This window comes from Dipodomys spectabilis, unplaced genomic scaffold, assembly GCF_019054845.1.
Source record: "Dipodomys spectabilis isolate Male_0828 unplaced genomic scaffold, ASM1905484v1 ptg000043l, whole genome shotgun sequence".
NCBI lineage: Eukaryota > Metazoa > Chordata > Mammalia > Rodentia > Heteromyidae > Dipodomys > Dipodomys spectabilis.
The window spans coordinates 7867040-7892499 of NW_024870720.1; the positions used below are offsets into that span (position 1 = coordinate 7867040).

At 45.8% G+C, this 25460-nt stretch overlaps 1 protein-coding gene across 4 annotated transcripts in view; it reads left to right on the forward strand.

The window, feature by feature from the left end:
• Window positions 1-24858, forward strand: part of Chrna9 (cholinergic receptor nicotinic alpha 9 subunit) — a 60773-nt gene extending 35915 nt beyond the window's left edge. For 3 of the 4 annotated variants that reach the window (XM_042678200.1, XM_042678199.1, XM_042678198.1), the window contains 5 exons: window positions 15267-15383; window positions 15637-15782; window positions 17162-17316; window positions 20782-21314; window positions 24255-24858. In XM_042678200.1, coding sequence (XP_042534134.1) covers window positions 15320-15383; window positions 15637-15782; window positions 17162-17316; window positions 20782-21314; window positions 24255-24796 — 1440 coding nt within the window. In that variant the 5' untranslated portion in view covers window positions 15267-15319 and the 3' untranslated portion in view covers window positions 24797-24858. Of the gene's footprint in view, window positions 1-5185; window positions 5251-15266; window positions 15384-15636; window positions 15783-17161; window positions 17317-20781; window positions 21315-24254 lie in introns of those variants that run through there. The other variant, XM_042678201.1, reaches the window with a different exon arrangement.
• The last annotated feature ends 602 nt before the right edge of the window (window positions 24859-25460 follow it).

Below are 25460 nucleotides of genomic sequence, written 5' to 3' on the forward strand. Positions count from 1 at the left end.
GCCTCCTGAGTAGCTAGGATTACAGGCAGGAGCCACTGGTGCCCAGTGAAGAATTTATTTTCTAATGCCCTGCTTAAACTTCCTTTGAAAAATTTAGCCTGAGTGGGGCACCAGTTCCTAGCTACTCAGGAGGCTGAGATCTAAGGACTGCAGTTCAAAGCCAAATTGAGGAGAAAAATCCATGAGACTCTTTTATGTGGTTGTTCGTGGGGCCTGAACACTGGGCCTGGGCGCTGTCTCTCAGCTCTTCAGCTCAAAGCTAGTGCTCCACCATGAGCCAGAGTGCCACTTCTGGCCTTTTTTTGCTTATATGGTACTGAGGAATTGAACCCAGGGCCTCATGCATGCAAGGCAAGCACTTTACCATTAAGCCATCTTCCCAGCCCTCCATGAGACAATCTCATCTCCAGTTAACCACCAAAAAGTCAGAAGTAAAGCTGAAATAGGGTACCAGCCTTGAGTGAAAAAAGCTAAGAGACAGTATCCAAGCCAGAAAAAAATTCTTTTTTTTTTTTTTTTTTTCTTGGTCCGGTTGTGGGGCCTGAACTCTGGGCCTGAGCGCTGTCCCTCACCTCTTCAGTTCAAGGCTAGCGCTCTACCACTTGAGCCATAGCGCCACTTCCGGCTTTTTTTCTTTTTGCTTATGTGGTGCTGAGGAATCGAACCCAGGGCCTCAGGCATGCAAGGCAAGCACTCCACCACTGAGCCAACTTCCCAGCCCCAGAAAAAAATTCTTAGGCCTGTATTAACTCAATGTTTACAAGATTTAAAAATTAGGTTCAATGCTTTCTAAATGTCCAGGGTCTTTGAAAGTCCATTTATAATTATATCCTGAAGAATCAGAGATGTAATAATAATTTGCTGCTAAGATGATCATGGCAGCCTTTTTAATGGTGAAAAGCTGGGACTAACCAAAACATTTAGCATTCAGAGAATGATTAAATTCTGGGACATAGCTGGTTACAAAATGAAGCCTTTTTTATTTTATTTTTGTCTATCGTGGGGCTTGAACACTGGGCCTGGGTGCTGTCCCTCAGCTCTTCAGCTCAAGTCAAGCTCTCTACCACTTGAGCTACAATGCCACTTCCGGTTTTCTGGTGGTTAACTGGAGATAAGAGTCTCACGGACTTGCCTGCACAAGCTGGCTTTGAACTGCAACCCTCAGATCTCAGTCTCCTGTGTAGCTAGGATTACAGGTGTGAGCCACCAGCGCCTGACACCTAATGAAACCTTTAAACAATCAAGTGTCTGAATCTTTTTTTTTTGCCAGATGTGTAATGCTGACAATATGCTAAATAAGCTCAATCTTAATATTAATGCAAACTAGTATTGCACAGTGGGGGATGGGGAGGGAGAAAAGGCCTGGAAGAAAATCTTTCCCCCGTGTCAAGAGTGCTTGCCTCTGTCGTTAGGAGAGACTTTTTGCTTCCTGAATCTTTGTATTTTCAGTTTTCTTTTCAATGTGTCTGCAGTGAGCGTGTGTTCTTTCGTGAGGTGAAAGGAAAAGAATCAAAACACTGCGAAAGCCGTGACGCGCACTGCCGGCATGAGTCAGGGGCTGAATTTTCATGTTTAAATTACTTGCTGAAACAAGGAGTGGTTTCTAGGCAACCGGCTTGGGAAAGTGTGTTCGTTTCCATTGTTGCTGGAGTGTGCGTGTGAGGGAGAGAAACTGTAAGCGGCGGACCCTGGGGAAAACAGACTCCTGTGAAGGAGGAACAAGGCTGACTACCCAGGATGAGGTCACGGAGACTTAAGTTACTGTGACCTAAGAGGGAGTTGGAGGCCTGAGAATTGTTCTCCTATTGGGCAAGGGATTGACTTTAATGAGGTGGGTACAGTAGGTGGGTACAGTATTACAGAAATTCAAGTCACCAAATAAGGTGTGGGAAGGAAGGTGGGATGGAAAGCCACACCAAGCCCCGCCCCCTCAGGCCATAATGGCTTGGTTGACCCCAGGCTGTGAATTCAGACAATTGCAGGACAGATCTGCAGCCTGATGTGAATAGATTCCGCCTCTTGTGTAAGCCATTTGCCATCATGACAGGCAATTTGGCTGAGCCAAAGGGCTCTTCAGGAGGAGTCTGATTGGGGTAGGGAGTGGGGAGGGAGGGAATGGGGGGAGGGGACACCATGGCCCAGGCTGATGGCTGTGGAGAACAGGCTGAGTTAAGAATACACTTTACCCTCGAGGGAGATGTGTTCTTCACCAAGGTTCTGCAGAAAGTGCAGAATGTTTTCATTGCCCTTAGCCCACAATTACATTTTTTGTCTGCAAGAGAAAAAGGCAGTTTTGTCTGATGGATGGCTCAGAGCCTCGCCCCCTAGTGGTTGTGTCTTGCAATTAAAATAAAAATAAATGAAGTAAATGGTGCTTTGGGTAGTGACAGGGGCTCACTGGAGTCTGTTGCTGCTTCCTTCCTTCCTTCCTTCCTTCCTTCCTTCCTTCCTTCCTTCCTTCCTTCCTTCCTTCCTTCCTTCCTTCCTTCCTTCCTCCCTCCCTCCCTCCCTCTCTCCCTCCCTCCCTCCCTCCTTTCTTTCTTTCTTTCTCTCTCTCTTCTTTTCTTTCTCTTTCTCTTTCTTTCTCTCTTTCTTTTTCTCATTCTCTTTCTTTCATTCTTTCTCTTTCTCTCTCTCTTTCTTTCATTCTCAGGGTGGGACTTGAATTCTGGGCCTGGGCGCTGTCCCTCAGCTCTTCAGCTCTTCAGCTCTTCAAGCTAGTGCTCTCCACTTGAGCCACAGCACTACTTCTAGTTTTCTGGTGGTTTATTGGAGACAAGAATCTCCTGGCCTTTTCTGCCCAGTCTGGCTTTGAACCACAATCCTCAGATCTCAGCCTCCTGAGTAGCTAGGAATACAGGCATGAGGCACCGGTGCCTGACAAGACTGTTGCTTTTGATCTTGGTTCCCCTCAGGCTTCATCAAAGCTCAGGGACAGGAGCTGAAAAATTGTCTCTGATCTCAGCAGGGGGTGCTGTTCCATTTCCTCTCAGCTAGACCTGGAGGGCAGGAAGCTTCCAAAGTGGGTGATGAAGAAGTTGCTCTGTCTCCTTCAGCTCGTTGGCTCAGACCTTCCATCCTCTAAAATAGATGCTGAGTGGGTCAGGATGAGAGGGGCTGCCACGGTATGCTGAGGTTTGTTCCCTCAGAGAGATTTCTGTGCTCAGTTGGGTGCCAGTGACTCACCCTTGTAATCCTAACTCCTCAGGAGGACTAAAGTCTGAGACCAGCTGGGCAAGAACATGAGACCCTCCCAAGAAAGAAAAGAAAGAAAGAAAGGAAGGAAGGAAGGAAGAAAGAAAGAAAGAAAGAAAGGGAAGAAGGAAAAGAAAGAAAGAAAAGAAAAAGAATTGGGAGTATGTTCCAAGTGGTACAATATTTGCCTAGAAAATGTGGAACTCTGAGGTCAAGCCCCAGTACAACCAAACAAATAAAAAATAACCCAAATCAGGTTATTTTATTATAATCAGAACAGACTAATTCAGAGCCCATGGGATAAATAACATTATTTTATTTGTTCCCTAGTGAGGAAATGAAGTGCAAAGACATTTGAGAAGTACTTGCGACATCTACTTGATCAATGGCAGAACAGAAATGCAAATCTTAAACTCCAAAGGACCTTTCTTTTCTTTTAGTAAAGTGGCCCCTCTCCTCTCCATCCTGAAGGTCCAACTGCCAGGGAGAGGCTGCCCTGAGGCCAACCTCCAGCTGTCAGCCTCCAGCTGGTCAGTCCACCCTGGGGCTCTGCCCTCGCCCTTCCTGAAGCTCTCATCTGGTAGTGAGTGGCCCTTCCACGGGATATTCTTCTTGCATTGGTTGCTTAACTCCTTTACGGGGATTTGACTTTTCTTGCAAGTTTTTCTTCTCCAAATAGTCCATAAGCACCTTAAGAAGGGACAATGTATGACCATCCGTGATCTCTGCTCAGCTTTCAGTAAATATTTGTAGTCGGAGTGGGTTTAGCACCAGAGTCTGACCAGAACTTATTTCCTACTGCCCATTTTCACTGGAAAACTAGGAAATGTTGTGATTTTTACCTAAAAGCGTTTCTTTTTATCAGAAAGATGACTGTGCTGCCCGCTTGCCCACCAGGGTCATTAAGTACAGATCTCTCTTCTCTAGGACCTTAGAATCTTGTGCACATACTTAGCGTGGCTGTTATGTGGTATCTGAGGAGAAAGGTTGAGTCTAAATTCATTTATCTTCCTCCTTTCTGACTGGACTCTGACAGCTCCAGGGTCAAAGGGGGATCTGCTCTGACATGCTGGGGGACTGATGGGCCTGGGAACCAGTAGCTCGCATCTCTGCCAGGTGCATTTACATCTGGGTTTGTTACAGTCCTCCTCAAGGCTGCCCTTTAGGAAACAACATCCACAGTACCAATGTCCAGGGACCAGCTGGGACTGCTAAAAGTATGGTGGGGTGAGGAGCCCTGGACTTGGAGGCATGGCCTAATCACTCCCATCATGCATTTCTTGAGCATTGATTGGAAGAGGAGCCCACTGGTTTGGGGAGGTGTGGCTATAGCCACTCCAATCATGTACTTCTTGAGCGTTGATTGGCTACCTCTTGTATGTTGGGGGCTGGGAATTCCAGGATGAATGTGGGAGCTCTTCAGCCAGGCATTGGAGACAGCTGGCAAGCAAGAATGTCGGACACTAGAGTGGATGGACATTATGCTATGACTATAAGCCATAAACCTCAGAAAGATTAGAAGCCAAGTGCAGGATTGTGGCTGGAAAGGTTGGAAAATCAATTGCTTTTCTTGATTAGGTGATTCTCACATGAGCCTTGAAAGGACAATTTCACCTGTTGGGTAAGGGAAGGAGAGGCTTTCTAACCAAGCAGTAGCCAGGAGGATGAAAGGCAGCTGCAGGCCTCCTCCTGATGAAATCAGAGTGGGATGGCAGGAGGTGGATTGGGCTGAGTGAGGCCACGGGGAGAACTTGAAAGGCCTCGCAGGCCTGGTTTTGAGGAAAAGGCCTCATCCTACGCATGATGCAGAATAGGGAGGAATTCTTGGTAGAGTATGTCGCCAAGGCTCTGTTTTCTAAGCAAATCAAAGCCACTTGCTGGGGGCTCACGCCTGTAACCCCAGCTACTCAGGAGGCTGAGATCTGATTCGAAGGCCAACCTGGGCAGAAAAATCCCATGAGACTCTTATCTCCAATTAACCAGGGAAAAGCTGGAAGTTGAAGTGTGGCTTAAGTGGTAGAGCACCAGTTATGAGTGAAAAAGCCGAGTGAGAAGGTAAGGCCTTGACTTCAAACCCCAGAACTACTGGCGTGTGTGTGTGCTTGTGTGTATGTGTGTGCGTGCGTGCACGCGCACTAGGGTGGGCCCACGATGTTATAAGCATGTTGAAATGATCAGAATGAAATCCATTCCTCCACATAATTAATGCATGCTATTAATGAAAAGGGGAGAGGCCTACATGTGGACAATGGGAAGGAGAGATTGGAGGAGGAAGATGAGAGAGCTCAGCCTCCGGCAATGTGCAATATTCCAGAATGTACTTCCTTGTCCTGCACAGGAGGGAATGGGGGATGTTGCTTGTTAGCAGATGCTGGTACCTGAGGACAGATGTCATGTAGTGGCATGGGAGAGGGGCTTCCGGAACAACTTTGGGGTTTTGGCACGGGGAGAATGGTAACATCATTCACTAGCAATTAGGAGCACATGGCAGGAAAAGGTTGGGGGATGGGCCAGTTAAATATTGGCCCTGTCAGAAGTGTCTGTGGGACTTGCTGAAGGCTGGCTAGTAGGAGGCCAGGACAAGGGCCTCTGAGCTCAGGGAAGAGGCCGGCTGCTGATGGAGAAGGCTGGATCAGGCTTCCCCCCCCCCCCAACTCAATAAACATTGTTTTGAGCAGCTAATTAATGATTACAGGGCCCTGGGAAAACAGAGCGAAGCTGCAGTGTAAATGTGGATGTTCTTATAGTAATGGACTGATGTGCGCAGAAAAGCTCAAGCTAAATAACCCTAATTTTTCAGCTATAAATAAAGCTGCCTCTGCAGTGGGGGTTTCGGAGCACACAGGGAAAAGAAATGCAGCCATGGAAACAGGAGAGGACTCTGCAGAGGGTATAGAGGGCCTGCAGGGCAAGAATGATGGCAAGTCCCAGCTAAGTGACAGTCACCTGCTCTGGGAGAAAAGAAATGAGGGCCTGACGTCCTGGGTTCAAGTGCAAGCTTGGAAGTCTATAAGAGGTTAGCAGGCATGCTGTGGATGTTTGCGACTTAACTTTCAGAGATAACATTAGTGTTTTAAGGGCTGGGAAGGTGGCTCAGTGGTAGAGCGCTTGCCTTGCATGCCTGAGGCCCTGGGTACCATTCCTCAGCACCACATAAGCAAAAAGAAAAAAAGCCGGAAGTGGGGCTGTGGCTCAGGTGGTAGAGTGCTAGCCTTGAGCTGAAGAGCTGAGGGACAGCGCCCAGGCCCAGAGTTCAGGCCCCACGACCGGACCCCCCCCCCAAAAAAAAAACCAACACATTAGTGTTTTAAGATCTTTTTGTGTACACCTCAGTCCTCAGATCCACCAAAGGTACCTCCTTTAGAGAAGAATGATCTCAAGGTCAATATGACCTTCCCATAAATTAAGCAATTAGAATTCTTTTTCTTTCTTTGGTGCTACTGGGATTTGAAGCCATGGCCTAGGACATAACAAGCAGGTACTTTACCACTTGAGCCATGTATTTTGTTTTTGAGTTAAGGTCCCTAAATGTCCCCAGGCTGTCATTGAACTTGAGATCCTCCTGTCTCTGCTTCCTGAGTAGCTGGGATTACATTAGTCTGCCACCATGCTTGGCTTATTGGCATTTTTTTGAATAATCAACTGACAGCATTTCTCCACTTATATAGTAGATGTACAACTAATAAGGCAACACTTAAAAGATTTTAAGAAAATAGTTCTCTCCCTACCGGCAGGCACTGATTGCAAGCCTAAATTAAGTTCTGTTCATTTAACCAAAATTATAATACAAACTGGGTCTCCTGAAAAGTACTAAGCACCTTAAAATCTGAGAAAATGTGCTAATTATCACAATGATTAGAAAGATTTATGAGATAAAATTGATTTTGAAATTGTTAGTATTATGGGTTGAAGATAGTTCATCATTTCCACAATTTTTCAATTAGTTAATTATTCAGTTAATTATTCAATTAATGGTACTGGGATTAGACTCCTGACCTTGCGAATGCTAAGCATATACTTCACTATTGAGTTATTACTTATATCAGTTTAGGATTGTAAAAATTACACGGATCCTTCTCTCCCCATTCCCAAATATTCAAATTAAAGTTGCAGGTTTTAGCCGGGCGCCGGTGGCTCACGCCTGTAATCCTAGCTATTCAGGAGGCTGAGGATCACGGTTCAAAGCCAGCCTGGGCATGAAAGTCCATGAGACTCTTATCTCCAATAAATCACCAGAAAACTGGAAGTGGCGCTGTGGCTCAAGTGGTAGAGTGCTCACCTTGAGCTGAAGAGCATAGGAACAGCACCCGAGCCCAGAGTTCAAGCCCCACAACTGACAAAAAAAAAAAGTTGCAGATTTTGAGTTACAAAATAATTGATTCTTGGAGGAGACCACCAAACTTAGAAAATAAAACCTTCACAATGTATCTTTGGGTGGAGCCCTTTAAGGAAAATTCCTGAAGGCTGGGAATGTAGCTCAATGGTAAAGTACTTGTCTAGCATCCACATAATCCTGGGTTTAGTCCCAGCAACCACTCTATACAGTAAGACTATTATGAACGAGTTTGTTTGTTTGTTTTTGTCAGTCCTGGGGCTTGAACTCTGGGCCTGGCACTGTCCGTGAGCTCTTCAGCTCAAGATGAGCACTCTACCACTTGAGCCACAATGCCACTTCTGGTTTTCTGGTGTTTAATTGGAGATAAGACTCACAGACATTCCTGCCTGGGCTGGCTTTGAACCACGATCCTCAGATCTTAGTCTCCTGAGTAGCTAGGATTACAGGTATGAGCCACCGGTGCCCCGCTTATGAACTTTTAAAGTCAATTTTAAGTTCAAATATATTTGGAGCTTTTGACACCAGAATCATTACATTCTTTCATTTACGTCTACACCATTCGTCCCACAGTTCATTATGATATATTGATTTGGTTTGTTGGTGCACTCAGCAATTTAAGTGTGTTATATCATCATAATGATGGCATCTTCTAAACCTTGCTACTCAAAGTGCAGTCCACAGACTAGCTTCAGTACCATGTGGATCAAGTGCTTCACACCTTCTGACTTGCAATCTGTGTTCAAACAAGATCCTCTTTGATTCAATCAGATCTTGAAGTCAAAATAGCTCATGTAAAGGATGTATCTTACCAAGGAGGAGGGGGCAGGTCTGCAGCTGGTCTTTCTCTGTAGCATGTGTAATGGATTCATCAGCTTGGAGCTCACCCTCCGTGTGTGTGTGTGTGTGTGTGTGTGTGTGTGTGTGTGTGTGTGTGTGTGTGTGCTGGTCCTGGGGCTTGAATTCAGGGATTGGATGCTGCCCTGAGCTTTTTTGCCTCAAGGCTAGCTAGCATTCTACCATTTGAGCCACAGCACCATTTCTAGCTTTTGGTGGTTAATTGGCATTAAAAGCCTCATGGACTTATCTTCCCAAGAGCTATCTTTGAACCATAGTCCTCAGATCTCAGTTCCTCAGTAGCTAGGATTCTAGGCCTGAGTCATTAGTGCCTAGCTACCTGTATTTTTTTAAATTAGCATCAGTTAGTTTCAAATGGAGGTTGCATTTCAAACTGTCCGTACATGCACACAACATACTTGATCGACCCACCTACTCTGCCACCTCCCCATCCTTTCCCCACTCCCACCTAAACCCATCTCAGCAAAGAAAGTACGCACAGAAAGTACATTGAAGTGTTACATTTCTTTCCTGAGTGTACAGTGAGGGAGTGAAGGATCAAGATACACTAGTAAAGTTTAAACAATAACACATCTAGCTGTCTCATGCCTGTAACCCTAGCTACTCAGGAGGCTGAGATCTGAGGATTGCAGTTCAAAGCCAGCCTGGACAGGAAAGGCCATGAGACTCTTATCTCCAATTAACCACCTGGAAACCAGAAGTGGCGCTGTGGCTCAAGTGGTACAGCGCTAGCCTTGCATGCATGAGGCCCTGGGTTCGATTCCTCAGCACCACATAAGCAAAAAGAAAAAAGCTGGAAGTGGCGCTGTGGCTCAAGTGGTAGAGCGCTAGCCTTGAGCTGAAGAGCTCAGGGACAGCGCCCAGGCCCAGAGTTCAAGTCCTATGACTGACAAAAAAAAAAAAAAAGGCTGGGAATGTAGCTCAGTGGTAGAGTGCTTGCCTAACGTGTACGAATCCCTGGGTTTCATTCCTCAGTTCCACATAAATAGAAAGAGCTGGAAGTGGCACTGTGGCTCAAGTGGTAGAGTGCTAGCCTGGAACAAAAACAGCTCAGGGACAGTGCCCAGGCTCTGAGTTCAAGCCCAGGACTGGCAAAAAAAAAAAAAGATAGCACACCTTTCCTACCACTCCATATGTAGAGTCTTTACTTGAGTACTTTCTACATTATGGTTCTTAACAGTTCTCTGCCCCAAAGGTCTCTAGAGAGCCTCCTGAAATACTCAGTTCCAATCTTGCAGAATTGTGTTCTTGCTCTGATAGACATTAGCATGGCTAAGGGATATGGAAAGAAGAAAGCAGGAATGTTCAAGAATGTGTATTGATTAGGACAAACGGACTCGAAAAGTAAATTTCATTTTATTATCAGCATTTGGCTGTTAGGCAAAAATCTTGGGTAAACATGAATTAATGTAGATTTGGTATTTGAAGCAGTTACATTTCAAGCTTTTTTGTTGTTTCTTTCCATCTCATTAGAGCTGGTTAAAAAAGATTTCACCTATCTCCTGTTCCCTGAAGAGAGCTGCAGGAAGGTTACAGAGACCCCTGGTGGCTGGAGAGTGAACTGCAGGGAGTTTACAGAGACCCCTGGTGGCTGGAGAGTGAACTGCAGGGAGTTTACAGAGACCCCTGGTGGCTGGAAAGTGAAATACTTTGGTTTTGTTTGAAGAGAAAGAATTTGAATTGTGTCTAAAATTTCTTTTTGAAATTTTATTCTTTTAAAAATTTTATTCTCCCAATTTTTGTAATAGGATTTCATTAGATTAAATATATTTAAAATAGACTTTGATTCTTTCAAAGGCTTTTAGGGGCTGGGAAGGTGGCTCAGTGGTAGAGCGCTTGCCTTGCATGCATGAGGCCCTGGGTTGATTCCTCAGAACCACATAAGCAGAAAAAGCCGGAAGTGGCGATGTGGCTCAAATGGCAGAGTGCTAGCCTTGAGCTGAAGAGCTGAGGGACAGAGCCCAGGCCCTGAGTTCAGGCCCCATGACCAGCACAAAAAAAAAAAAAAATCAAAAGCTTTTAGTCTTTTCCTTTAAAAATCATTGATGAGGTAGTTTGAACAGTCATACAGCTGAACCAAGTCTTATACACTTCTACTATGATGTGAGGCTAGAGAGACTTGCCTCAAGTGCAAACACAAGGGATGCGTAAATAAATATAAAGAATATAAAGTAAATAATCTAGGTCCAGGGTCTGGAATGTGGCTTGGTGGTAGAATGCTTGCCTAGCATGCATGAAGCCCTGGGTTTGATTCCTCAGTACCATATGAACAGAAAAAGCCAGAAGTGGCGCTGTGGCTCAAGTGGTAGAGTGTGAGCCTTGAACACACAGAGGCTCAGGGACAGCCCAAGCCCTGAGTTTAAGCCCCTATACTGGCAAAAACAAACAACAAAAAAGCATTTAGGGCTGGGTGCCAGTGGCTCATGCCTGTAATCCTAGCTACTCAGGAGATTGAGGTCTGAGGATCAAGGTTCAAAGCCAACCCAGGCAGGAAAGTCTATGAGACTCCTTTCTCCAATTAACCACCAGAAAACCGGAAGTGGCGCTGTGGCTCAAGTGGTAGAGAGCTCACTTTGAACTGAAGAGCTCAGGGACAATACCCAGGCCCAGAGTTCAAGCCCCACAACGGATCCCCTCCTCCCCCCCCCCAAAAAATTCCAAAGGCCAAATGTTTATCTACTCACAGTAAGGAAAGACCTGAGAAGTCAGAGGGAGCCAGGAGATACTTCACTATGTTAAACAGTGTGACGTTTTATACCCTTCAGATATATGCCCCTAGGAGATTTAGGGAGAATTACATGTGCCCTCTGACAAAGCCCAGACATTGGAGCCAGCTATGGTCTTTCAGATCACTCACCTGTGCGTATCAGATTGCCTGGATCACATAGCAGCTGCTCCTCTGACCCAGTAACTGCAGGACTTACATCACCTGCCCACGCCTCCAGCCTTCCATCAGCAACTTCTCCAGTGGGCTCTCGCTGACTCCCTGCCCCTGTGCTTACTGGTCATGTCCTGCCCCAGCTCGGTGCTTGCTGATTTATCTGTTTTCCTTTGAGTCTTTGCAATAACCTTTTGGATGAATATGCTAATGCTCACTCCTGCAAATGCCAAAGTGAAACGCAGAAAAAAATTATTGCTATTATTATTGAGGCGTGAGAGCTCGTGGGATGACAGCGTGAGGATCTGACTCGATGACTCAGTGACACTCAGCATTGATCCCACCCCACCGTGTGCATCCTCAGAAGGTAACTTACTGCCACACTCATCCCTGCCAGCAATGCCCTGTCTCCCTTTGGCAACTTTTCTGAGCCTGGGGAAGTGGATGTATGTATCTGATGATCTGTCTAGGGTCACTGAAGTATGACCTATCATCTGTTTTTTGTAAATAAAGTTTTATTGGAACACAGGCATGCTCGTTCATTTTGCCAATGACTGGTTCCACAGTCCAACGGCAAAAAAAAAAAAAAAAAAAGAAAAAAAGAGTAGTTGTTATAAAGACCATATGGTCTCCAAGTTGAAAATATTTACTATCTAGTTTTTTTACAGAAACAGTTTGCCAATCTCAGTGACAGATTTAGACCCAGTAACTCACAATGTGTAAAATAACATTTAAAAGACAATTACAGCTGAGTGTGGTGGACATGCCTGCAAGTCCCAGCAGAGGCAGAAGGACCACAAGCTTGAAACCACTTTGAACTATGAAGAGAGACCCTGTCTCAAGAAATAAAAATCCATATCTATATCCATATCTACTTACATGCAGATATAGAGTACTACAACACACACATATATACCCTATATACATTATAGATAACATATAATGTGTAACAATTATACATTATATATAGAATGTATTATGTGGGACTGGGAATGTGGCTTAGTGTTAGAGTGCTTGCCTAGCATACATGAAGCCACAGGTTCGATTCCTCAGTATCACATAAACAGAAAAAGCTGAAAGTGGTGCTTTGGCTCAAGAGGTAGAGTTCTATCCTTGAGCACATAGAGGCTCAGGGACAGAGGCCAGGCCCTGAGTTCAAGCCCAGGACTGGCAAAAAAAAAATGTATTATGTATTGTATGTGTGTATGTGTGTGTGTGTGTGTGTGTGTGTGTGTGTGTGTGTGTGTGTGTGTGTGTGTTTATGACCACTAGAGGAAGGCTGGGTGTACCTCACTGGTAGAGAACTTGCTTAGCATGTGCAAGCCTTGAGTTCAATTCCAAGCACCACATTTTCTAAAAAGTGATAAATAAATAAATGACTACTAAGCTGGGTATGATGGCATACTGCTAGAATCTCAGCACTTGGGAGACATAAAGAGGAGGACCTCCAGATTGAAGTCAGTTATATACTGAGACTTTGTCTCAAAAAAAGACTGCTAAAAAGATAAGTAAATCCATTGTGGATTAACAATAATGTTAACACTTTAATTAAAAAAGAAAATGGTAGCCGAGAGCTACAGGCTCATGCCTGTAATCCTAGCTACTCAGGAGGCTGAGATCTGAGGACCATGGTTCAAAGCCAGCCCAGGCAAGAAAGTTCATGAAACTCTTATCTCCAATAAACCACCAGAAACTGAAAGTAGTGCTGTAACTCAAGTGAGCTGAAGAGCTCAGGGACAGTGTCAGGCCCAGGGTTCAAGCCCCATGACCAACAAAAAAAAAAAAAGAAGAAGAAGAAAGAGAAAGAAAGAAAGAAAGAAAATGATCATGTATTGGTGGCTTACACCTGTAATCCTAGATATTCGGGAGGCTGCCTTTGCCTAGGCAGCAAAATCGGTGAGACTCATATCTCCAACAAACATCCAAAAAAGCCAGAAGTAGTAAGTCAAATAATAGACTGCTAGCCTTGAGCAAAAAAGCTTAGCGACAGCACCCAGGCCTTGAGTTCAAACCCCAGGACTAGCACGCACGTGCACGCACGTAGACACACACACACACACACACATAAAGAAAAGAAAAGAAAATGGAACGTGGCAGGACTGGAATTCATTGATCATGGTTCAGGCTGTCTGTCAGATAAAACAGCCATTCTCTAAGAAATCTGTTCAGAAGCTGAGGTGGGAAGAAAAAGAGGAGGGAGGGGGAAGGAGGAGGAATAACTAGGGAATGATGCTATAACACTTCTACTTAATGCATTGACTAGTCACACTTTTCCTGATGTGCTTTTCCCATTATTTATCATATTTTTAGTGCTTTTTATGTCAAGCACTGGTTTGGGGGCTCCACTGCATGAACTCATTTATTCTTCAAAACAACCCTTAGAGGTAGCCCACTGTCGTAATGATTCCCATTTTATAGAAGAAACAGGCTGGGAGAGATCCAGCAATCTGCTTCAAATCCATAGACAACACTTGATGGGGCTGGACTTGAAGCGAAGCAGTTTGACTCGGAGTATCTGCTGATGAAGCAGTTTGAAGGAGGCGAGGGGCTTCGCATTGTGAGCACAGCAGGTTGGGGCCAGTGGCCTGGGTCCTGTTGCTAGCTGTTGGCCAGACACTGAACTCAATTCCAAAAGGACCTTCAGCTTCGGCAATTGCAGAACAGCTGGTTTGTGGAAGGATGCTTGAGTCTAGAGCCCCAAGATTCGTGTCATTGCATGTGTGAGACACTGGGGCATGAGGAAAATAATGTCTTCCCCATGAACAGAAGGGGCTAGGCAACTAAGAACACACTTAGCTGATGACCTGCGTGTCCGTTCCGCATGGAGGATATATTGTCTGATGACAGATAGGGTGACTCATCAGACAGCTGTAACCCGATCAAACAGAAATATCCAATTTCCTCGCTCTGGTTCCAGGCAAGCAAATTATCTTAATTTGGTTTCCATGGCAGTTTCCTCAGACAAGAGGAGGAGGACAGATATGCATTTCCAGACTACATCAACAATGGGAAATTGGCATTCTTTTGTAGAAGCAAAATTAGATCACACGTATCACATATAGAAATGACTTTAAAATGATATAAAATAGCATCCAAGGGAAGGGCATAGAATCCTCTCTCTTTCTCTCTCTTTCTCTGTCTTTCTCTTCTGTCTCTGTCTCTCTCTCTCTGTCTCTGTGTCTGTCTGTCTCTCTCTCTCTCTCTCTCTCTCTCTCTATATATATATATATATATATATATCTCCTGGAGCTTGAACTCATGGTCCAGATGCTTTCCCTGAGCTTTTTCACTCAAGGCTAGCTCTCTACCACTTGAGCCACAGCTCCACTTCTGGCTTTTTGGTGTTTAGTTGGAGATAAGGAGTCTCATGGAAGTTCCCGCCCAGGCTGGCTTCGAATTTTGCTCCTCGGATCTCAAGTCTCCTGAGTAGCTGAGATTATAGGCGTGAGCCACCAGTGCCCGAGCCATCAGGAAACTCAGTGGCACAGTTTTTTCTCCTCATACACGGCCACACATGCAAGATTTGTGGCCAGTGGGACAACTGAAGAAGTCTCAGATGCTGAGGCAGCGAAGCAACCAAACAGACTGGAGAGCTGCTGTTCCTCCCATCCGGTGTGGCTGGCTCTGGCTGCTGGCTCCCAGGCTGCAGCCACCCAGCCTTCTATCCAGGCTGAATTGCTTGCTGCAGATGCAGAAAGCTTCCATGCTGCTCACCCAGACTCTCTGAAGCCATAGGCTTGCCCTGCCTTCTACTCTCACCTTCTCTTCTTTGGCCTGTTTAGATCTGGAGGTGGCAAGAGACCTCTGGACAGGCTGCCCCTCACCAGCACTGGCCTAACCCACCTGGCATCTCAGCCACTCCAGCTGCCAGTCTCGCATTACCAAAGGGGCGGGGGGAATGGGTCTCCATCGGCCATCGGGGTAGACAAAGGGAGACGGCAACAGTGTGGACACGTTAACAGTGTGGACACGTTGTGCCCAGGGCTTTCCCATTCACTGCAGGAGGAAGACACTCTTGCTGTCTGGCCAGGGCGTTCGACAAATTCAGGAGAGAGATGAACTGGCCCTGTTCTTGCATCTTGTTTTGCTGGATTTATTTTGCTGCTTCTAGACTGAGAGGTGAGAGGCTGGCATCATACACCCGGCGTGGCTCCCCGGGGGGATTGCTTCGGTGGGAGGTGGGGTGGGGCAGGAGAGACATAAGGGTTTGTGTATCTTCCTGACATGCCGTAGCAGTAACCTGTGTACACAGTCAAAACCTGCTCCCGCCGATGTGCGGCCATCTCCAATGTTTGACCTCAGCCCAGGGCTCTTTGTCACAAAATGCACACAACACCCTGCATGTTGACCCAGCCCTCTCTCCTTTGAGCAGCTGTGGAAACAGCAGATGGAAAATATGCTCAGAAGTTGTTTAATGACCTTTTTGAAGATTATTCCAATGCTCTTCGTCCAGTGGAAGATACAGATAAAGTTCTAAATGTCACGCTGCAGATCACTCTGTCTCAGATTAAGGACATGGTGAGTCACATAGCTTGGTGGCACTTTGGAAGGGGGGTGGTGCATTGGAATGAAAACAAGCGTGCCTCCTGAAAGGAATTTCTTTTTTCTTTTTTGTCATCGTTGGTCATGGGGTTTGAACTCTGGACCTGGGTGCTGTCCCTCAGCTCTTCAACTCAAGGCGAGCGCTCTACCACTTGAGTCACAGCACCACTTTTAGTTTCTGGTGATTTATTGGAGATAAGAGTTGTGTGGACATTCCTGCCTGGGCTGGCTTTGAACTACTCAGCCTCCTGAGTAGCTATAATTACAGGCGTGAGCCTCTAGCGTGCAGCTCTGAAGGGAATATCTTAAGGAAGGAACTTGTGGGGGACAAAGATCATCCTGTGCCCCAGCTGGTGGGAGGAGAGAAAGCCAGGAGATGGAGCTTTCCACAGAATGAATGAGTTAAATATGATCTGATGTTCACTAACATTACTATTACTTACCATGTGGTTATCAATACTAACAGATAGTTTTGGGTAAAGAAAAGTATTGCCCAGTGTTGGTGGCTTACTGCTGTCATCCTAGCTACTCAGGAGGCTGAGATCTGAGGATTGCAGTTCAAAGCCAACCTGGGCAGGAAAGTCGTGAGACTCTTTATCTCCAATTAACCACCAGAAAACTGGAAGTGGTGTTGTGGCTTAAAGTGGTAGAGTACTAGTCTAAAACAAAAAGACCTCAGGACAGTGTCCAGGCCCCAAGGTATGATTCCACTCAGAGGAATTGCCCCAAATGTAATCCATTGAGACAAAAAGCAGAGCTGTGCTTATGGAGGACTGAGGGAGGAGGAAGAAATGATGGGTGATTGCTTAGTAGTTATGGGGCTTCCTTTGGAGATGATGACAATATTCTTGAATTACATGGTATGCAATGATGGCATGATATCATGAGTGTATTAGAAGCTCCTGAATTAGATACTTTTAAAATAGTTAAGATGGTGATTTTTTTTTAAATCTCCATTTTAAAGAATGGTGACATTCAAGCTTATTTAGTGCCTGAACTCTGTTTAATTACACAGTTATCAGCCTCGAAGGACTTGTCCTCTGTGTATAGTAGGGATTTCCTGGCGGCCTCAGGCAAGTATATCATTAGTTGATTCATTTTCAGAGAAAATGGGGCAGTTGGTCCCTGCAAAGATCTGAACGCTGCAATATTTGCCTTCATTCTGAACACAGAATCAAGAAGGAACACGTGTGGCCTTGTTCGTCCATCCAGCTGCTAAAGCTAAACATTGTTCATTAAACACTAGAGGCTTGTTCTTGACTTTCCTGTCATTAAAAGCAGTGTCTTGAAAATGGAGGGCATGCATACAGCTCGAGTGTCGACAGGATAAAGTGACATCTGGATTCCTTGTGCAGGATGAAAGAAACCAAATTCTGACTGCCTACCTCTGGATCCGCCAGAACTGGTATGACGCGTACCTCACATGGAATCGAGACCAGTATGACGGGCTGGACTCGATCGGCGTACCCAGTGACCTTGTGTGGAGGCCGGACATCGTCTTGTACAACAAGTAAGTGTGGTAGAGCTGAAGAGTTCCTGGAAGGAAACGGTTCATTAAATGGAAGTCAGAGCATGCATAAAACATGCACAAGGTTAAGTATTAACCCAAAATGCCTAGTCCCTTCAACAAGGCTCATGAATTCTCAGGTAATAAAACAATAGCTCCTAAAAGCTTACCGATGGAAGGAGACCATGGAATTCAGCCCTCAGCTTTCAGCAGAAGGATTGGAAACTGTTTTAGTTTCCTAGGGCTGCCCGAGCAAGTGGCACAAATTAAGTGACTTTCAACAGAAAGGTGGCATCTCAGACTCCTGGAGGCTGGAAGAGGAGCTCAGCGTGTTACAGTTGCTTCCTTCTGAGGGCCGCCAGGGGAGCATGTTCCACACCTGTCCCTAGCATGAAGTGGCATGTGCCATCATCGGCATTCCTTGAAATGAGGAAGCATTGCTGTCTTTACCTTCATCTTCACATGGTTCTCCTCTGTGCTTCCTGTGCCCAACTCTCTCTCTCTCTCTCTCTCTTCATTTATTCATTTAGTTATTTTGTGCTGGTACTGGAGTACTGAGGCTTGAACTCAGGGCCTGGATTTTTCTTTCTTGGCTTTTGCTGATGCTCTACCACTTGAGCCACACCTCCACTTCTGGCTTTTTTTTTTGCTAGTTTTAGAAATAAGAATGGCATGGACTTTCCTGCCCAGACTACCTTCAAGCCATGATCCTCAGATCTCAGCCTCCTGAGGAGCTAGGATTAGAGGTGTGAGCCACAGTCACCCAGCTCAATAATTTCAATAAAAGTCATGTGATATTGGCTTAAGTGCCCATCCTGCCCCACCAGGACTTCAACTAATGACACCTACATTAACTATTCTTCTACAGAGGCATGTTCTGAGATGCTAGTAGAATAGAACTTCAAGACAGGAATTTTCTGGGGTTGTTATTTAGCCTTACCATCCAAGATTATGAATCAATAACGATGCTGCTGCTGAAATTAAGTAAGAATGGACCATCTAGAAGCTAGCCCGTGGGGACTCTGTGGAGGGTAAACCAAATCATAGGACAGTTGGCTCTTCCCTGCTCTTGGAGCCAGGGCCATTGTGTGCATCTGTAGGGAAGGTATGTGCTTCTTTTTTTTTCTTTTCTTTTTCTTTTTTTGTTGGTCGTGGGGCTTGAACTCTGGGCCTGAGCGCTGTCCCTCAGCTCTTCAGCTCAAGGCTAGCACTCTACCACTTGAGCCACAGCACCACTTCCAGTTTTCTAGTGGTTTATTGGAGATAAGAGTCTCACGGACTTTCCTACCTGAGCCAGCTTCAAACCTTGATCTTCATATCTCAGCCTCCTAGGATTACAGGCGTGAGCCACCGGTGCCCGGCAGTGTATGCTTCTTAAACTGTCAAGTGCACAAGTAGGGTCTGGGGATTTTGTCAAAATAATTCTGGGTAGGACTGGGATTGTGGCTTAGTGGTAGAGTGCTTGTCTAGCATGCATGAAGCCCTGGGTTTAATTCTTCAGTGTCACATAAACAGAAAGAGCCAGAAGTGGGGCTGTGGCTCAAGTGGAAGAATGCTAACCTTGAACAAAAGCAGCTCAGGGACAGTGCCCAGCCTTGAGTTCAAGCCCTAGGACTGGCAAACAAAAACAAAAACAAACACCTCTGGGGTCTAGGGTGAGCCTGGTAGTGTTGGTGTTCAGGGACCTCAGGGTACACTTTGAGAAGCCAGACCTTTCTGTCACTATTCAAGCTCTTTCTCCATCTATTGTTAAGGGAACTTCCCTCTTGTTATTTTATGTATGTATGTATGTTTGTATGTATGTGTGTATGTATGTGTGTGTGTGTGTGTGTGTGTGTGTGTGTGTGTGTGTGTGTGTATTTAGGAACCCAAGTGTCTGTGAATTGAGACAGGTTCTTCTGTGATTTTGAATAATGTGAATGAGGGAAATTTCATGAAGATCCTTAGGTGGAGCCACCTAGTGGTGGCAGCCTTGATTTATTCCTTTACTTCACTCACCCAACGCTCATGGCCTCTTGAATCACTGCCCTAAACCTGCTGTCCTTTCTCTACCCTTGCTGGCCAGAGACATGTTCCCCATCCCTGTCACACAAGACAGCACTGAGGAGCTAATGCTCTAGCACTCTGGTTCACCCTTCCTCTCTGAGCACTCTCTGTGTGTCTTTGTGTGTGTCTCTGTGTCTCTGTATCTCTGTCTCTGTCTCTGTCTCTCTCTCTCAGAATGAGCTACATGTTCCACTACCACTCTCATCCACAGGATGCATAGATTATCTCTTATAGCCAAGGCAAGAACCAGCTCACTCTAAAATGCTTCTGCGTGGCCTTGCCCTAGCCCCGCATCGTAGCGAAGCAAGCTGTGTATTCATAAAAGCATTCAACACAGCTCGTCTTCCTGGCAGAGCCACTGGAGAAAGACTAATGACAAAAGAAAAATCGAAGTTCTGTTCCCAAAAGTGTTATACACAGGTGCAGACAAAGCCTAAGAGAATATATCTAGATTATGCAATTTCCAACAAGATTATGAGTGAATTACTTTTTCCATCTGTATTTCTCAAATGTTTATAATGACAACCATAATTTTATTACAATGAAGCAACTTTATATTCTGGTGCTTACGTGAACAAAATCAGGTGACTAGATGTTAGCCTTGACAGGGTTTATTTATTTATTTTTTTGTCTGCATGTCAAATCACTGGTCCAAGAGAGTAGTACTTCAGTGGGCAGAGGCAGCATGGTATAGGAACTTTGTGTGTGTGTGTGTGTGTGTGTGTGTGTGTGTGTGTGTGTGTGTGTGTGTGTGCGCGCGCGCGCTAGCTCTAGGGCTTGAACTCAGGGCCTGGGTGCTGTCCTTGAGCTCTTTTGTTCAAGGCTAGCTCTCTACCACTTGAACCACAGTGCCATTCCAGGCTGTTTCTGAATAGTTTATTGGAGATAAGTTTCACCAACTTTCCTGCTCATGCTGACTTCAAAATGCTATCCTCGGGCTGGGAATATGGCTTAGTGGTAGAGTGCTTGCCTAGCACGCATGAAGCCCTGAGTTTGATTCCTCAGTACCACATACACAGAAAAAGTCAGAAGTGGAGCTGTGGCACAAGTGGTAAAGTGCTAGCCTTGAGCAAAAGAAGCTCAAGGACAGTGCTCAGGCCCTGAGTTCAAGCTCCAGGACTGGCAAAAAAACAACCCAAAACCTGGGATCCTCAGATCTCAGCTGCCTGAGGAGCTAGGCTGAAAGGCGTGAGCCATCAGCGCCTGGCTGGTGCGAGGATTTTGAAGGAATACAAGGTGCCCTGATTACTCACGGGGGGGGGGGGGGGGGGGGGGGGGGGGGGGGAATGGACACATTTCTCAGTGACAGGACAAGAGGTGGTTCAGTGCCAAAGCTGCTAAAGGTGCGAGCCATAAGCTGTCTGGCGTAAGGAAGTTGCTAAGTTCTCCTAGTGACTGTCATTGTCCCCCTCCCGCCTGCAGAGCTGATGACGAGTCTTCAGAGCCAGTGAACACGAATGTGGTCTTGCGGTACGATGGGCTCATCACCTGGGACTCACCAGCCATCACCAAGAGCTCCTGTGTGGTAGACGTCACCTACTTCCCCTTCGATAACCAGCAGTGCAACCTGACCTTCGGCTCTTGGACCTACAATGGCAATCAGGTGGATATATTCAATGCCCTGGACAGCGGCGATCTCTCCGACTTCATCGAAGACGTGGAATGGGAGGTCCATGGCATGCCGGCCGTGAAGAACGTGATGATCTACGGCTGCTGCTCTGAGCCTTACCCGGACTTAACCTTCACTCTCCTTCTGAAGCGGAGGTCCTCATTCTACATCGTCAATCTGCTCATCCCGTGTGTCCTCATCTCTTTCCTTGCTCCCCTGAGTTTTTATCTCCCAGCAGCCTCTGGGGAGAAAGTCTCCCTGGGAGTGACCATCCTATTGGCCATGACTGTATTTCAACTCATGGTGGCAGAGATCATGCCGGCTTCTGAAAATGTTCCTCTGATCGGTGAGTTCAAGTGTCTTATTCCTTGAGCTAGCTTTGTAGAGAAAAATGATGTGTGTGTGTGGGGGCAACTGAGCCAACTTAAACTTCAATACAGATGCTCACCTAAATATCTGCAGTTGGAATCTTTGAATATAGATATGGTTGTTGGGATGAAATTGGCCTTATGGAGTCTTGGGTCTACATGAAAGAACTGAGAGTCACAGCTTAGAGTCACAGCTTAGGGGTGGTCCCTGGAGCGGCCGCCTGCGCCTCAGCTGGGAAGTCTTAGATACGCAAATCCTCAGGCCCTCCTCTAGGCCTCTGGGAGGGTGACCTGGTGATCTGTTTAAACAAGCCTTCTGGGTAGCTCTGATGCACTTTGTGTGTAATTCTGAAAACCTCGGACTTAGAAGTCTCTGGATTTGAAGTCAGAGGAGCCTGCCTTGCTGTGCTGACTTCACTGCTTGCTCTTTGGTAAATCTGAGGCACATTGCTTAATCTCTTCGTCTGTGCTTCATCCTGTGCAAAACTGCTATAATTGCTACCTCTGGAGCTATTGCATAGTGCACAACCTGGCGCAACCATTGGTCCTGAGTCAACGGTGGCCTGCCTTGTCTTTTCACATTGTAAGGGCTTTCCCCTAGGGAAGAATGGCAACTAGAACAGAGAGATGAGCCAGCATATATCTATATCTATCTATACATATATACTGGTCGTGGGCCAGAACTCTGGGCCTGGGCGCTGTCCCTCAGCTCTTCAGCTCAAGGCTAGCTCTAGTCCTGAAGCCACAGTGCCACTTCTGGCTTTTTCCTGCTTATGTGGTGCTTGAGGACTCGAACCCAGGGCCTCATGAATGTGAGGCAAGCACTCTACCACTGGGCCACCTTCCCAGCCCTGAAGTTGAAATTCTTTTATTCTTGGACTCCTTTGTCATATTTTGTTTGGTTTGGTTTGGTTTTGGTCGGTCATGGGGCTTGAACTCTAGGCCTGGGCATTGTCCCTGAGCTCTTCGGCTCAAGGCTAGCACTCTACCACTTGAGCCACAGCACCACTTTTGGCTTTTTCTGTTTATGTGGTGCTGAAGAATCGAACCCAGGGCTTCATGCATGCAAGGCAAGCACTCTACCGCTGAGCCACCTTCCCAGCCAGCCCTTCTTTGTCATACTATAAGCTAAAGAGACTGTAAGATTCTGTCAGGAAATATTTCTAAAGTGTCTCAAGTATGTCTATAAGCAGAATGCCTTAACATTTCTTTTCACTTTTACAATCAGTGTTAAATTGATTTTTTGTAAAATGAATTTATCTTTTCTCTATTTCTGGAACTTGTAGAAAATAGGAATTCTGTCTCTTGAAAATTTGGTAAAACTCACTTATTATTTCTTTTGAGCCTAGAGCCTTTTTATGTGGGGAGAAGAAGTATTTTATTGGCTCCCATTTTTAGTGTTCTGTCTTCTTACATTAATTTTGAAATCTTTGATTTTCTAGAAATGTTATCTAGATTATTAAATATATTAGCATAAAATATTTCTATTACTTTATCTTTTTAATGTATTCTTTTGCATTCTTTATTTTTCTCCTGTGAATAGCCTTACCAGAACCAAGTATTTATCAATTTTATTGCCATCTCTTCTCTTTCCCATTTTCCTTCTCCTTCTCCTTTCTTCTTTTTGCTGTGTTGTCCAGGCTGTCTTCAAAGTCATGGACTCAAGCGATCTTCCTACCTTAATCTCACTAGTAGCTGATTCTAAGCCCATGTGGACAACTTTATTACTCTTCTCAAAAGTTTGTCTATTTTTTTCATCTTCTCAGTTTCTCGTTCTGTATTTCATAAATCTGTGCCTTTGTTTAATTCATCTACTTCCCTTTTTATTATTTTATTTTATTTTATTTTGTCGGTCGTGGGGCTTGAACTCTGGGCCTGGGCGCTGTCCCTCAGCTCTTCAGCTCAAGGTGAGTGCTCTACCACTTGAGCTACAGCGCCACTTCCGGTTTCCTGGTGGTCTTATTGGAGATAGGAGTCTCACGGTCTCTCCTGCCCGGGCTGGCTTTGAACCGCGATCCTCAGATCTCAGCCTCCTGAGTAGCTAGGATTACAGGCGTGAGCCACCAGCGCATCTACTTCCCTTTTTAAAAAAAATAATCATTTGTGGGCTGGAAAGGTGGCTCAATGGTAGAGCACTTGCCTTGCATGCCTGAGGCCCTGGGTTCAATTCCTCAGCACCACATAAGCAGAAAAAAAAAAAAAAGCCGGAAGTGGCGCTGTGGCTTAAGTTGTAGAGTAATAGCCTTGAACTGAAGAGCTGAGTGACAGCACCCAGGCTCACGACCAGACCCCTCCCCCCCCATAGTGCCTCCTTCCTCACCCGATAGTAATTGTCTTCCATATTAACAAGGTCAGAAGACAGTTCTAAAACATGGCCAAACTTATTAACTGTTGTAAGAGAAGAAACTTTGTTCTCCATTATCTGGTAAACATTTGCTAAAAACATTTAACATGGAGCCAAGGTTTGTGCTGAGAACTTTACATGTTTTACATGTGTTAAGCTCCACATATTTTGCTGAGCTAGACGCAACCATCATACTCATTTTACAGAACAGGGAACTGCAGCGCGGTGAGACTGTGTCTTACTCTAGGTTACATGCCACAGGGGTGGCCAAAATCTAACCCGGAAAGTCGAATTCAAAGTCTATCCTAGAAACTGAGCATTAGCACCTCACACCTTCTGTCCTAGCTGCTCAGAAGGCTGAGATCTGAGGATCCCAGTTCAAAGCCAGCCTAGGCAGAAAATTCCATATCTCTAAGTACCAAAGAAGCTGGAAGTGGAGCTGTAACTCGGTGACAACAGTGCCCAGGCCCTGAGTTCAAGGCTACCCTAGAGACCACAGAATAGACCCCTTCCGTAGGAAAGATGCAGACTATGTCTGCGTTACAACTAACAGCTGAACTTCCTTTCATTCCAGGCAAATACTACATAGCCACCATGGCACTGATCACAGCCTCCACCGCCCTCACCATCATGGTGATGAACATCCACTTCTGCGGGGCTGAGGCCCGGCCCGTGCCGCACTGGGCCCGCGTGGTCATCTTGAAGCACATGGCTAGGATCTTGTTCGTGTACGATGTGGGTGAGAATTGCCTCAGACCGCGCCACCCCCAGGAGCCTGACCACCTCACCAAGGTCTATAGCAAACTCCCAGAGTCTAACCTCAAGACAGCCAGGAACAAAGATCTTTCCAGAAAGAAAGAAGTGACCAGACTCTTAAAGAATGACCTCAGGTGCCAGGGTGAGACCCTGCAGGACAGAGATAGCTTCTGTCCGAGGTATGAGGGGTTGACCAGAAACATCGAGTACATCGTCAAGTGCCTCAAAGACCACAAGGCCACCAACTCCAGAGGCAGCGAATGGAAGAAGGTGGCAAAAGTTATAGACCGCTTCTTCATGTGGATTTTTTTCATTATGGTGTTCGTGATGACTATTTTGATCATAGCAAGAGCCGATTAGTAATTAGCATGTGATATTGGGGGAAAACTCAGTAAAATGTCTTTGGTCCCCTCCAATGTTGTTTCCAGCCAGATTGTTTTACATACAAAACTTAGAAAGTTCTATTGGGGCTGGGAAGGTGGCTCAGTGGTAGGTACTTGCCTTGCATGCATAAGGCCCTGGGTTCGATTCCTCAGCACCACATAAGCAGAAAAAAGCCAGAAGTGGTTCTATGGCTCAAGTGGTAGAGCGCTAGCCTTGAGCTGAAGAGCTGAGGGACAGCGCCCAGGCCCAGAGTTCAGGCCCCATGACCAACAAAAAAGAAAAAAAGAAAAAGAAAGAAAGAAAAGAAAAGAGAAAGTTCTATTGTCTGTGCTTTTTATTTTCCCCTTGAAATAAATATTTTTTGTGGGGGAGGAGGGGTCCGGCATGGGGCCTGAACTCTGGGCCTGGGCACTGTCCCTCAGCTCTTCAGCTCAGGGCTAGTGCTCTACCACTTGAGCCACAGCTCCACTTCCAGCTTTTTTCTTTTTTGCTAATGTGGTACTGAGGAATCGAACCCAGGGCCTCATGCATGCAAAGCAAGTGCTCAACCACTGAGCCACCTTCCCAGCCCTGAAATCAATATTTTTTATCTTTCTGGCAGCACTGGAGTTTGAACTCAGGACCTTGTGCATTTTCCTTC